Source organism: Patella vulgata, chromosome 1 (assembly GCF_932274485.2).
Source record: "Patella vulgata chromosome 1, xgPatVulg1.2, whole genome shotgun sequence".
In the NCBI taxonomy this organism is placed as follows: domain Eukaryota; kingdom Metazoa; phylum Mollusca; class Gastropoda; family Patellidae; genus Patella; species Patella vulgata.
In genome coordinates, this window is record NC_065879.2 from 36,146,076 (window position 1) to 36,160,109 (window position 14,034).

General features: G+C 32.8%; 1 protein-coding gene across 1 annotated transcript in view; it reads right to left on the reverse strand.

Moving 5' to 3' along the window:
• Window positions 1-813: 813 nt before the first annotated feature.
• The window catches only part of LOC126829571 (nonsense-mediated mRNA decay factor SMG7), a 32,339-nt gene continuing 19,118 nt past the window's right edge, over window positions 814-14,034 (reverse strand). The window contains exons 20-24 of the mRNA XM_050559521.2: window positions 8,539-8,598; window positions 5,870-5,907; window positions 4,838-4,956; window positions 4,047-4,336; window positions 814-3,722 (exon numbers count right to left, since the gene is read on the reverse strand). Coding sequence (XP_050415478.2) covers window positions 3,633-3,722; window positions 4,047-4,336; window positions 4,838-4,956; window positions 5,870-5,907; window positions 8,539-8,598 — 597 coding nt within the window. The 3' untranslated portion in view covers window positions 814-3,632. The remainder of the gene's footprint in view (window positions 3,723-4,046; window positions 4,337-4,837; window positions 4,957-5,869; window positions 5,908-8,538; window positions 8,599-14,034) is intronic.

Here is a 14,034-nt window from a genome sequence, read left to right on the forward strand (position 1 = left end):
ATGGAGTTTAACTTATACTTTTCTGCTAATGAAGACAGGTCCACGCCATGCAATCAGCTATGAAGGATATTTTGTCCGGAAAGTGGCACTATAACATACTGTTATTCTGAATTCCCATCCCCAAAGGTTCTACATCATGCCAATGTGTGCACTGGACCTGGATTTTCATACCATCCGAATGCTAGAAGCTGTTCCTTGCCAGGCCCACAATCCTGCACTACTTACAAGGAGAAGCCACGTCCGAACTATTGGGGCAACAGTGTGTCTAGTTTTGCAAACTAAATAAATATCTATTGTTCATGGCTTCCTGTCCAAAATTCTCTTCCCTTTTCAATAGTAAATACAAAGTTAATTTGACCTGGGTGACAAGTTAATAAGATATTTTAAAACATATCTTTGATATGTCTGTCGACATTCAAATTCTCAAATTTCCAAAGGGTTGAATGGTATTCCAACTGTCCTTGAGAGCATTACGAAACAACATATTTTTGAAACAGCATAGACTATGGTTTTAATGGTGAGTTGTGTCCAAAATAAAAAAAACAACTTTGATTTTCCCTGCAACTTGATGCATATCAATTTTTGGTTTACAAGTACAAATGCAGGAGAGGGATTAATAATCCATGACATGAAGACAATAGGAAACTAATGAGCAATAAATCGTTGAGTTTCTGTCAATGAGGTTTAACATCCTGTTGATGTCTGCAGCTGTCAATTTTGTTTTAACCTTCAAATTTGGTGTGTGGGGGGGAAAGAAGTGTGCCATCCCAAAGGTTAAGGCCACTTTAATAATAATAATAATAAATAAGTATATATGTGTGTCATTCAAGCTGTATTATCATACCATTCTATACAACTTATATAACAATATTGATGAAACATTACTTATAGATTTACATGAACTGTTATACATATTCCAAACTAAAATATGTTCTTACAGGCCGGATATTTTTGTAAAGATGTAAGTATCACTTCACATTACATTTATGCATCAACAATCCCACGTTCTAATATAATGGTACTGAGTTTTAGAAATTTTTCTACATACTGCCTGTGCATCTGCAAATTAAAGGTTGTATCCAAGTCTTAGATACTTTCAAAACATACATAAAAAATAAACCATCCTGTAAAATACAATTTTTGCGGTTACAATTAATAGAACTCATCCTTTATTTGAAAATTTGAAATATTTAAAGGTTTTAGTTTGTAACAGTCAATTTTCTTTTAAGATTATAGACTATCCTCACTTAGTTTTCCATTTTCGCAAAGGCAATTCTAAACTTAATACACAAATAAACAATATTGGCCTGAGCAACTTTAGATATCTTTACCACCAAAATAATATTTTAGCCCAATATGCATAAATCTATGCTAAGTCTACTATAAGACTAACTTCCATAACTGTATTGTAAGATATCTCACATTACATTTAATATAGATTTATGGATTTGGGCCTTTACTTAAAGATACATTCCCATGATAGTTTTCAAATTTGGTATGTACAAAAAGTAGACACCCAATCTTACTAGAAAATTTTGGATTCCCTGAAAAACATCCATGGGACACACATTGGATAAAAATTGAAAAGGATCACTAACTGGAATCTGTTGGCTTGTTGTCCACTCAACATTTTAAGAGTGCTTAAAATAGATTTTTATGGCTTGTTGTAGTTCTTGTGATTAAAATGTCTTGAGAGGGAATCGAAGCAAACTTTTGATAGTTTGAATATATTTTTAATCCAAAAAATACATCATCAAATCAAACAGTTTGTACATAGGAAGGTATCTTTAAGTTCACACAGTTTTCAATAAACATAATATATTTTCATAAAATGTCTCCATACTTGAATGTTTTAAAACATACATTTAACCATTAATTTTTATGTCTTAACATAAACAGTGTATATGTGTTTAACTATATCCCAAGGGGGGCCACTGCTTTGATATAACCCCAGTTATGCTCCATAGCAGAAATGTTTGATTGTATCATGAATCTGCTCACACCACATCTATTTTTAGAATTGTTAAAATTGTGACAAGGTTCAATTCTGTGTCACTCAATTGTGATGCTGTCAATTTCAACAGTTTCAGATTGATAATCGTAACCCCCAATAATAATACCAGATGCTATTCTACACCCAACCTTATACTGAACCACACTAGAGTGAGGCTCTAGTGCAAATTTAAAACTACAGAATATATATCATTAAAGTGACAAATTTTAAGCTTTGTATATCCAGATATATTCAAATATTAACATCCATGTTTTTTTGAGATCAAAATCAGTTTAACACAAAATTCATAAAACAAATCTATATTGTGAGCTCTTTTCATTTAATTGCTTGAATGATTTATTTTAATATTCGAAAAGCGTAATGATCACTTTAGTATCCAGGTGACAAAAACAACAAACATTTTGTGCTCAGATTGGAGGGAGTGTCACTTTAATCAGTCCATCACTCACATTATTAGTCTCAAAGTTTCAAATTTATAGAGAATGTTCATTCATTCCTTTAAACTGGTACCTTAACATCCTAATAATACAGATATACATTACTGAAAACTTCTCATTCATTTTAACAACCAATTAAACTTCAGACAAGTTATGATCCATGCAATTCTCCGGATTCTTAAACTTTCAAAAGCTAACCACAGGGTTGAAAAATCTCTATTTCTTTCTTCAGGCCACCAGCTAACAATAATATCAGCCACTGCAATTATCAATACGCACTTTTTTGAGAAAACAGTAATTTACAAAATAATCAGCAAATATGTGCATATATGGGTTAATAATTTTTACCACGTTTCAAAAAAAAAAAAAGGGAATTTATTAAGCGTCTGTTGGCTGAAAAAAAAAACCCCCATTAAACCAAACAGCACAATCATCAATCTTAACACATTAAGGACTTTTTAACTAAAGATAATTTTCAAGCATATTCACATTTTTTCAAGCTACATAAAACACTATATGTACTTATCACATAAAAATGAATTTTATTTTCATTTTTTTCAACAATTTCTTTGTTTCTTCTTTTCTATTTTTTAATATAATGAGACTTAAAATTCCGGGAAATCTTGTCATGCTTATTTACAAAATATTTTAATCAAACATAAGCTTTAGTATGATTATATACATCACTGTAATGTCTCATACCATAACCAAATAAGAGTTTGTTATATGTTGTACCCGAGACATAATCATTTTAAAGTCAGCTTTTTATTTGAGTAGCTTACGGTGTATATATATATTATAAATATCATTTCAATATCTATATTCACATTATATATGTATTTCATTATACAGCGCTACACTTCTAATTCCAAAATTCATAACCAAAACATCACTCTAAAAACAAATCACTTTCGGTACCGTTTTTTTACATTCACTTTTGGTGAACATGGGTACCAACTTTGGTACCAAAGCTGTTTCATTTGATCTTCGTTCCTTTCCCATAAATCATTGCCATTTTTTGTCAATATTTCTTGAATCACTCAAACGATGAATTAAGAGGATGTTGTTGGTGAAATTCTGGCCACATTTAGAAGTAGAATGGATTTAACTGTCACTAGATAGTCAACAGTGAACAGTCATTTTATGTAAGTTGAACCATTTCTCGCAATTCCATCCTTCCTTCAGTGTGGATCATTCTGGCGTTGTTTCTGCATTTCTAGTAGTTTCTCCAAAGGCGACATGCCTTGATTTCCTTGGTTGGTCCAAAACATCTAAAAACAGATAGGAAATTTCTTTAATAGTATTATAGATAAAAACCTTAAAATTTATTTTACTCAATTGACAACAGCTATGTAAATGAATAGTCACCCATTGTTTAAGAATCATTTGTTGAAACTGCATATAAATACTGTTTTTTGATATTACTACATAAAATTAGTGTATTGATCTATATGGTACATTTATAATTGTACAGTAAATTCTTTGCTGTTGTCCTCCTGTGTTGCTTGTTCTGTTTGTTTGTCGTTGTGCACTCTTTCTGCATTGTCTGAAAGCTACACGATGTGTATTTGTTATAAAATCCTTCGCATATTTACCTGCATATTATTTTGGACATATCGTGGTGGAGCATGATTTGTACTCGATGTACCAACCATGTGACTCGAACCATCTCCCATCATCATGGTAACTTGCTGATTCCAGTTCTCACTTGGTGTATTAAATCTAGGACTTGGATCATAATTAGGAGAAGCAGACATGTTTGAAGTTTGTTTAGAAGACGGTATAGTAGGGTTATTAGGTGCACCACCTGGTGTAAAGTCTGACTGATGTTCTGGTGAATTCCTCATACTACTAGCAGCTGAAGAAAATGGTGATGAACCTACACCTGTTCAAACAGAAATAATCAATAAGATTCTCAAACATCATTTCAAGCAGGGGTGTATATTAACTTAAATAGGTGCTATCATACAAACTACCATCTCTATTTTAGTAATTTGTTGTGCGTAGAGGTGGGAGTGAAAGGAAACTGGAGAACCCATGAGGTTAGACAGGCAAACCTACTCTCTGGCTTGGCTCACACAAAAGACTGGATCAAAACCATGAAACATGAATCCATATCTTGGGCCTGATGAATACAAGGAATTTAGCAAGCCAGTGAAATTAAATGCTAAAAAGATTTTGTAATAAATGGGGATAACTCTGGAGGTGATCACTGAAAAAAGTTGAAACTTAGTAGACGTCTTCATTCCAAAGAGAGACAACCCATATCATTAGAATTTAGAGGCAAATAAAACTGTACCACTTTCATGTCCCTTTAAAATCTTACATGCAGTGTGTGCCAACAGAAAATGAACTATGGATGGTAAATTATCTGTAAACAACATACTTTTTGAGTCACTAGCTGTTGGTAAGGAGACAGACCATGGGGTTGAACTACTAAATAAAGAATAAACTCCAGGCTGTGTAGGTGGTGCTACTGTTGTTACAACCAGACTCTCTATTTCTCTGTAAAATAAACTTTCAAAATGTAATTTAGGACATGATGTAGAACACAAATACTTTTTTTTTTAGTACAAATATTTGTTTTACATAATTACAGGGTGCATAGCTCTATTTTTGGAACCATAAAATAGATGAAAATAGTCTAAAAGCAGATTTTAATGTAATATGAATGTATAAAATGATTCACATTCAATTTTTTAAACATACATTATGCAAGAGCTAAATCTGCCTATTGCAGGTCTTTCTTTAGGCCCGAAATGTTTTCTAAATTATTAATTAGACATTAATTAATTCATTCAGGTTATAATCAACTCTCGATGACATCAGACTTCTCCGATATTAAATTTTAAATAGATTAGAACAGTTCAGTCATATTTTGATTTAAGCCGAAAATAGAGGAGCGAGACTTAGCTCCAAACAACCAGTACGGTGGTTGAAATTATTGCACACATCTTGTCAAACCTTCAAAGAGTAATTTGAATGAAATTTTCAAATTATTCATTTTACATTATCTATTTTCGAACTATTATTGCAAGAATGGCTAGCTCTTTATCTAAATCTTACATAATGTATCTTAAAAATTGATTATAATTTTGGCATAATATGCATGAAGAGTACTAATTGAGCAGCAGTCGTTTGCACCTGGTTAGTGGTTAATCCATTCTAGATGTTTTTTAAAAAATTATTTTGTCATTTTTGAATCAGCCATTTTTAATTACTTTCACATTGTCCTGTGGGATATGTTTGTGTTTGTTCAATACAAATGCCACTCGAAACGTTAGATTAACATTATCAATATTGATTTAAATGGAACAATATTGAATTCTAATTCATGTTTTTTAATTACGAATGTTATGGATAATATTGAGTTAGAGGTTTAGCTGCTCTGTTATATATTAATAAGTTTAAAACCTACCTTTTCTCAACAGCCATATTCTCAGGTTTAGGAGTTCCCTATAAATATATAAAACACAATATCAGGTATCATACATGTTAAAAGAAACCAATGGTTTGCATATTGAAAATGATCAAATTTCTCTTGTCTATAGTTTTCTCTTGCCTATATTTTAAAAGGATCACTTTTAATATGCGTGTAGCATTGAAATAAATTTAGTATGTTGGCTGGGAAGTAAAATATAAATACCAAAATCAATAAAATATTTGTAGGTTTAGAAAACAGGTTAAATTGCAATTTGTAGGTTATGGTTAGCTAACCACATAGTGTAAAGTTTCAAATAATATCTACAAGATCTGCTTCTGAAACAAATTCTACAGAATTGAATTGCTGTATCTTTTTATCAATGGCACAGGAGTAGTATACATATATATAGTATGTTTCCCTTGCCAGCATTTATTTCCATTTTTGTAACCTCTATAAATTACAATAATAATACAATAATTGTCAATTTGATCATTAATTAGTACACCAAATACAAATTAAATAGCACAATTCCTTGTAGAAAAAAATGGTTAACCATGAAGTCATTTTAAAATTATAACTTCAATCATTTTAGTCTGGAGGCTCAGTGCAGGGGGATGTCCATCAAATGGGCACAAAACCAAACCCAACTTTTCTACAGTAAAATTCTGCGTAGAATACGATGCCGAGTGGTAATCAGTCTGCCGTTGGGGCATTTTCGAGATATTCGGGGTCTAAGGTCAAATGAGGTCATTTGCACTGAAAGTGAAAGAGCGAGAGAGAGAGAGAAATGGGGCTTAATGTCCACTCGACACAAACTAGGTCATTTTGGGACTAACATATGGTTCAATTTTATTTCAATAATTCGCTTGTGCTTAGAGGTCTTTAGCAGTGGGAGGAAACCGGAGGACCCGTTAAAAAACACGAGGTTGGACAGGCGACCCTACTCCTTGTCACGTACAACAGGGGATTCATAACCACACCAGATGACTCAATGATAGGCCTTATGATACAGCGTGCACGTGCTAACCATTCGGCCATCCTACCCCCTGCACTGAAAGTGAATGCGCAGCCATTCTTATATCATGAATTTAGCAAGTTTACATTTTTATTGAAAGGGTGATTACTTTCAATCATGTTCAGCAAGTTTTCATGATACAAAAATGGCTGAGCATTCACTTTCAGTGCAAATGACCTCATTTAACCTTTGACCCTGAATATCTCGAAAATACCCCAACAGCAGACTGACACCCCCTGCACTGAGCCTCCGGTCTATTTGGTTTCCTATAGCAAACCCACAATTAAACATTCAAACTTTCTCTTTTATTATATACATGTAGATAAAAACATTTGTGAACATTAAATATGCATAATTATGTAAGATTTAGATATGAGCTGGCCATTATTGCTATAATAAGTCAAAATTAGATTATTAAATATTCATGTAAAAAATCATTGAAAATTTCATTTCAATTACTTTATTCTGGGCAAAGGTTATGACTGTTTGAAGATGCAGGATAGATCATTTATTATCATAGCAACAGTACTTGACAACTGAGACTAAGTTTTGATTATCCATTTAAATCTCGGCCATCTGATAGTCTAGAGAGTTGATTACAGTCTAAGATATGATACACATTAACTTTTCAGCACCAATTTTATGAAGACTTTGCGTACTTGTTCCATGTGTAAAATAATTCAGAGGACACAACAGTCTGACTGTTTGTTGTGTAATAATGGAGATACAAGCGGAGATCCACAGTAAACAATCATGGCTGCCTCCAGCAACAGTTTAACACTGGATGACGCAATTATCCAGGTCTACCATCTATCACAACTGAAATATCACTGAATTTCTTTTTTTGATGGTCAAGACTACCAATTTTGAATGTATAAAATGATTTTGAATGCACCAGAGTAGTGCACTGAAGTAAATATTTACTTTTTATATCCGAATTGTTGTATTTTAAAACTTGTTGTGGACGTTTTCAAACAATTTACCAAAAATCACAAAATCTCACATTAAGATAAATAATCAACAAAGATTTTAAAATACTTTGAGTAGATATTTTTTAACATCTTTATTTGGTGTCAAATGTCACTTATAACCTCTACTTTCGATCTTCAGGAGGGATTATAATGATTTCCTTTTAGCAGGGCTCACACTGGCTTTCAGGTTTTTTTCCCCAAAATGGATAATAATTCTTATATATAAAAAAATGTTCATATTTTTTTTCTGTCACTGGGATATTTGATATGTCAAAATGTCATATAACAATTTTATGTCCCTGGTAGGCCTATCATAAAACAATTACCTATCTAGACATTTACAATATACAACAACTTAAAAAATCTGTATTTACATAATAAGTTATAAAGATCAGATTTTATTTTTGGTGACTTTAGCTTATTTGCACACCGTACTTTGAGTATTTTTACAGGTTAAATCTCATCCAAGGACTGCCAATTTTTTATAAATTTATTTTTGTGTGTACAATTGTTATTTTCAACGTTTCAATGGGGATATTCTCGTCTTTATCAACTGTGTATCCATAAAATTGTACCCTGTGCATATATTGCATCTTTAATTTATTAGGAAATTTATTAAAGAGTGATAATAGATGATAGTACATGTAGTAATGTTTTATAAAAATTAATTTTGTTACCTCAGCATGACCTTGAAATGTTGATGTCAGCCGTGAATCTATAATATTTTGTTTTGGAGGCTGAAAGGAAAGAATAAATGTGTAAACAGACTACCATCATCATTTCAAATATCTGACTGAAACAAGCCTTTAAAAATAACCAGTTATCACTGTATACAACAAAGTTAATGTCAATGAACATTATCAGATGATTCTACCATCAGATGATCCTGATCTCTTTTGAGCTTCCTAAATAAAAAATCAAACCTAAATCTCTAAGACAAAATTTTAATCTATACTACAAACTGGTGTGTTGACAAACGTTAGTTTTTGTCATTGATATAGAATTTAATCCCGAACTTCGAAATATGGTTCTCTTACCATCTATAAGATGACGTGGAACCAAGTTTTTACTAGCAGTAGCAACGTCCGGTGGAAATTCCTTTAGCGAGGACGCCCATTGATGTCTGCTAGCCTTTACATGCAAATTTGCTTATATTTGTCATTTGCCTGATTACAAGTACCATGAAAGGATTATGTTGTGGACCATCTAGAGGTCACAATTTTGATCCAATTTTGATGAAACTTAAAACATGTTTATATCACAAAGATCTTGGTTCCTGTCAATATTTGCACATACTAGACCGTAACTTCCTGGATTATGGCCCCTGATTGTATACGAAAAAATCATGATTTTAGCTTGTTGACCAGCTAGAGGTCACACTTTTATCCAATCTTAAAAATTGTTTAATTATATCATTGTTACACCCTGATGATGGTTGAGTTCGTAATTTGTAAAAATCGGACCAAGGTTGTGAGCCCTCTAGAGGTCACAATTTTCATCCAATTTTGATAAAACTTAAATATCCAAAAGATCTCGTTTCCTTTCGATATTCGTGCACATTATAGCCCCTGATTGTACGAAAAATCACATTTTTAGTTTGTGGAACCATTAAAGATGGGTTCCCAGAAAAGTATTTATCGGGTGGTTATTTCAAATAAAAGTATGGCAATTTTGGTATAGATGGAAAGTAGAGATATCCAATCTTTCTAGAAAAATACTGGATTCCCGGGAAAACACTCATGGAGCGTATACAATACAAAAATGTAAGGGTTCCCCTAATCGACAGCCTGATGATTAGGAAATTCTGCACGCGCGATGTTAAAGGTCACACGCGAACATTGAGCGCTTGATGTACAAGTTGATAAACTTTATGAAGAGTTAGACGAACAACACTTTATGAGATAAAAATGACGGAAAAAGACGCGGGTAGTGGATAATGCAAGAATTTAATTAAGATTCGATATTTGTAATAGTAAGCGATTAAAGACAACATCGTCTTATGTATGCAACGAATTCTCCTCTGACTTCCAAGAGAGGTAAGTCACGTGACGTAAACATGACCTGGTTTGATCAAATTTTTATAGCAGGACATTCCTTCGCAATTACAATGTTTCAGAAGTATTTGAAGCAAAGTTATGACAAATTAATTAGTTTGAATATGTTTTTAGTCCATTTAAACCATTAAATCACCCAGTTTGTACGCGGGAAGCCATCTTTAAGAGGTCACAATTTTTATATGATTTTAAATAAAGACCGATTAAATTTATCACTGTTGCACTGTAATCAAGGTTGAGTTTGAACTTCGGGAAAATCAAAACGAAACTGCCCAACAAAATGGTCGCTCATTGTACGCAAATAGTGTAAAAGTATGTACTACAAAAGTTATGGACACCTTAGAGGTCACAATTTTTGTCCGATTTTGATGACACTTGAAATATATGTTTATATCCCAAAGATCTCAATTTCTTTCGATATTCGTGCATTTCAGACAATTACTTTCTGAATTAATGCCCCTTATAGTGATTGTACGGAAAATTACATTTTTTTATAGCTTGTTCTCTATCCATCTCTTGGATAATGTGGCCGTATAATGCATGGGTTTATTGTCCATTTATTGTTCTAATGGATAATTCAAGCATGGTTTAATGGAGAATAAACCCCCGATAAATACGAAAAAAGAACGTGTTTATCAATAGTGTAGCTCAAATATTTAGGCATTTTCTTCGGAGCTATTTAGGAAACAAGGGCCATAACTCTGGAAGTAATTTACAGAAAGTTTTGAAATTTGATATAAATTTCATACAGATTGGATGATAACTTTTGTCATTTGAACGTTCACAAGGTTCACAAAGTAAAACAAGGGCCAAAACTCTAGAAATAATTGACGGAAATTGCTGAAATTTATTAGACCTCTGTTTCACAAATTTTAAATGATGCATATAAATTCCATACATATCTGATGATAACTTTCATCAATCGAGCATTAACAAGGTTGAACAAAGTGAAACAAGGCCATAACTCGAGAAGTAATTATTGTAAATTGCTGAAATTCAATAGGCTTCGTGGTTTCATTAATCTAAATGATGCACATAAATTTTATACAGATCAGCAGATAACTTTTGATGTTAGAGTAGAGCGTTCACAAAGTGAACAAAGTAAAACAAGGGCCACAACTCTAGAAGTAATTAACGAAAATTGCTGAAATTCAAAAAGCATCTTCGTTTCACTAACTCAAATAATATATATAACATTCACAAAGATTGGATAACTTTTTTCCACACTTTTCGACCTATCAGAATCGAGGAAATTTCTAATTTGTGCTACAATTTACAATAATTAGACATGTCAATAAAACTTTTGAATACTATATATATACAAGAAATTAGAAAATTCTACTAAATTTATAAACCAGCCATTCATAAGCAGAAATAACAAAGTAGTAGACAAGAAATAACTAAGTAAGTAGCAATATAAATTGTATTAATTGGAAAATTGCATTTGCTAGATTCTATCAACATATGAATTTTCAAAAGACAAAATTACATGGTTATAGCATAGACTATATCACCACTGATTTATTTTATATAACTCTGTCACTGTCACAACACTACCATTGCAAACAATTGAAACAAAGATCATATCGTCCTTTCCATAACCACTGCATGTGAGTTGGATATATTATTCGGGTTGTGACCATATGAAACTTACTACAGAGAGAGAGAAATGGGGTTTAACGTCCACTCAACACAACTAGGTCATTGCGGGACGAACATATGGTTTAATTTTTTATTTCAATAATTCGCTTGTGCGTAGGGGTCTTTAGCAGTGGGAGGAAACCGGAGGACCCGGAGAAAACCAACGAGGTTGGACAGGCGACCCTACTCCTTGTCACGTACAACCGGGCATTCGAAACCACGCCAGTTGACTCAATGACAGGCTGTATGATACAGCGCGCGCATGCTAACCATTCGGCCATCCAACCCCCCTGAGAAACTTACTACAATTGGATCCTTTTGAGAACCAACATGAAGCTGGTTGACCGATAGGTGAAAATACTACACTTTGAGAATTTTGAGAAATATTTATTCTGCTCCAATTTAACAAATCTAAAAATGCTTATTTTGTCATTGTGTACATGAATTATGTAAAACGGATTAGAACAGTATTGCGGTATATAGTTTACTAAATTTTGAATATTGTTTATGTTATGTCGCCATAATGAAAATATGCATTGTATAACCTGAATGTCGCCATCAGTATATGCTGATATACCTTTCATGTTTAACCAATAGAAGCGTCCGTTACTTAACCAAACCGAAATATATATATTGTCGTCGGAGGTTGTTCATATAGTAGAAATATCAAAACCACTGGCAATAGAACAATAAAAATAAAATAAACAGGGATCCCCTTTTAGGTCATTTATTGTATGTTTTTATAAATCACACTTAAACAGAATATATTTATAAACGAAGGTAGAAATTATTGAAAACATAGTTAACATTCAGATATATATTCAAAATGAAGACATATTGCTGAAACCTTATTTTATTTAACCATTTGCAGATAAAATGGCATCTAACTAAACCGTTCCATATTGTCTGATAGATAAAATCAATAATAACGTTTAAGAATACTGACAATCTATAAGTATTCTGAAGTTTATTATTAATGGCCACTAATCTTTAACCTTTGTAAAATATAATATGTTTCTGATTGCCATTGATTTATTGCAGTGATTCTCAAACAGTGTGCCGTGGCACACAGGTGTGCGGCAAGATCTTCCTAAGTGTGCTGCGGAATTTTGAAAGGCACAATAAGAAAATGCGAAAAACTACATGATCCCAATTGAGTATTCGCTGATAAGTTCATAGATGTGTTTTTCTTTATTTAGTTTAAGACATTCTATGTTTCTATGACTAGTCTCTGTCTACGTTTTTTTTTTATTTTGCAAAATTCAAATATTTTTCATATATATTCAGCTAGGTGTGCTGCTATTTTTTCATGTGTTCCAAGGTGTGTTCCGTTAGCAAAGAAAGGTTGACAACCACTGGATTTATTGAAATCTGCTAGCAGATACTCTGCTGTTCCCGAAGAACAGACCATATTCACCATTCAAACTGAATTGTGCAAATATCACAAGTATTAGACTTAAATAACATACAAAGTGCTCGTTTTGCACAAAGATCTAGTATATATGCTAGATTTTCCTCCTACATAGAAAACATCCACCTTCTAGTTCTATCGCGGCTCTTTTTGACAAAAATATTAGAATTCTGACAAACTGTCAAAATGTGTCTTTGTTCATTGGGAACTTTGTTAATATTACTAGATGAACCTTTACAGCCACATTTGAAATACAAATTTAACAGTACCATAGAAGCAAAATCCAAACATTGATGCAAATGGGACCAAAATTTTAAAGTACCAATAAAGTACATTGATGTAAATGTGAGAAGGACTGTATCTTTCTGTCAAACCGCAACATGATTTAAAATCCACTCGACACAAACTAGGTCATTTCAGGACTAACACATGGTTCAATTTCAATAATTCCCTGGCCCATAGGGATCTTTAGAAGTGGGAGGAAACCGGAGGACCCAGAGAAAACCCACAAGGCTGGACAGGCGACCTTTCCCTTGTCATGTACAACCGGGGAATTGAAACCACACCAGTTGACTCAATGACAGACCTTATGATACAGCGTGCCAACCATTCGGCCATCCAATATGAAACTTGCCATACTGCTTCCCATGGCAATTGCCATTTTGATAGGTCACGATTCCAATATGATTGTGATGACCATAATGGTCTGTTTCTGGTTCAAAGTACAGTTGAGATTACTACTTGGAAAAAGATAGGTTGCCATGCAATGAAACAACAACTGAAGTCATGCGAGTACTTAATTAGGGTTGTCACATAATTTTTCTTTTTCTAGTTCTGTCCGATGCTAACATTTTTATTAAACAAAACAAGTGATATCATGAATTTAGCTGTTCAAGTTATTATTGTAAATCATTGAAAATCAAACAGCTTCTTTGTCTTTCTTTGTTATCGGATGATAACTGTGGACTCTGAGGCATCCACAAATTTTTCAAAGTGATAAAAAGGTTTTTACGCAGTAAAAGTACTAAAAGGCAGTAATCATTGGAAATAACTGACATAACTCTGGA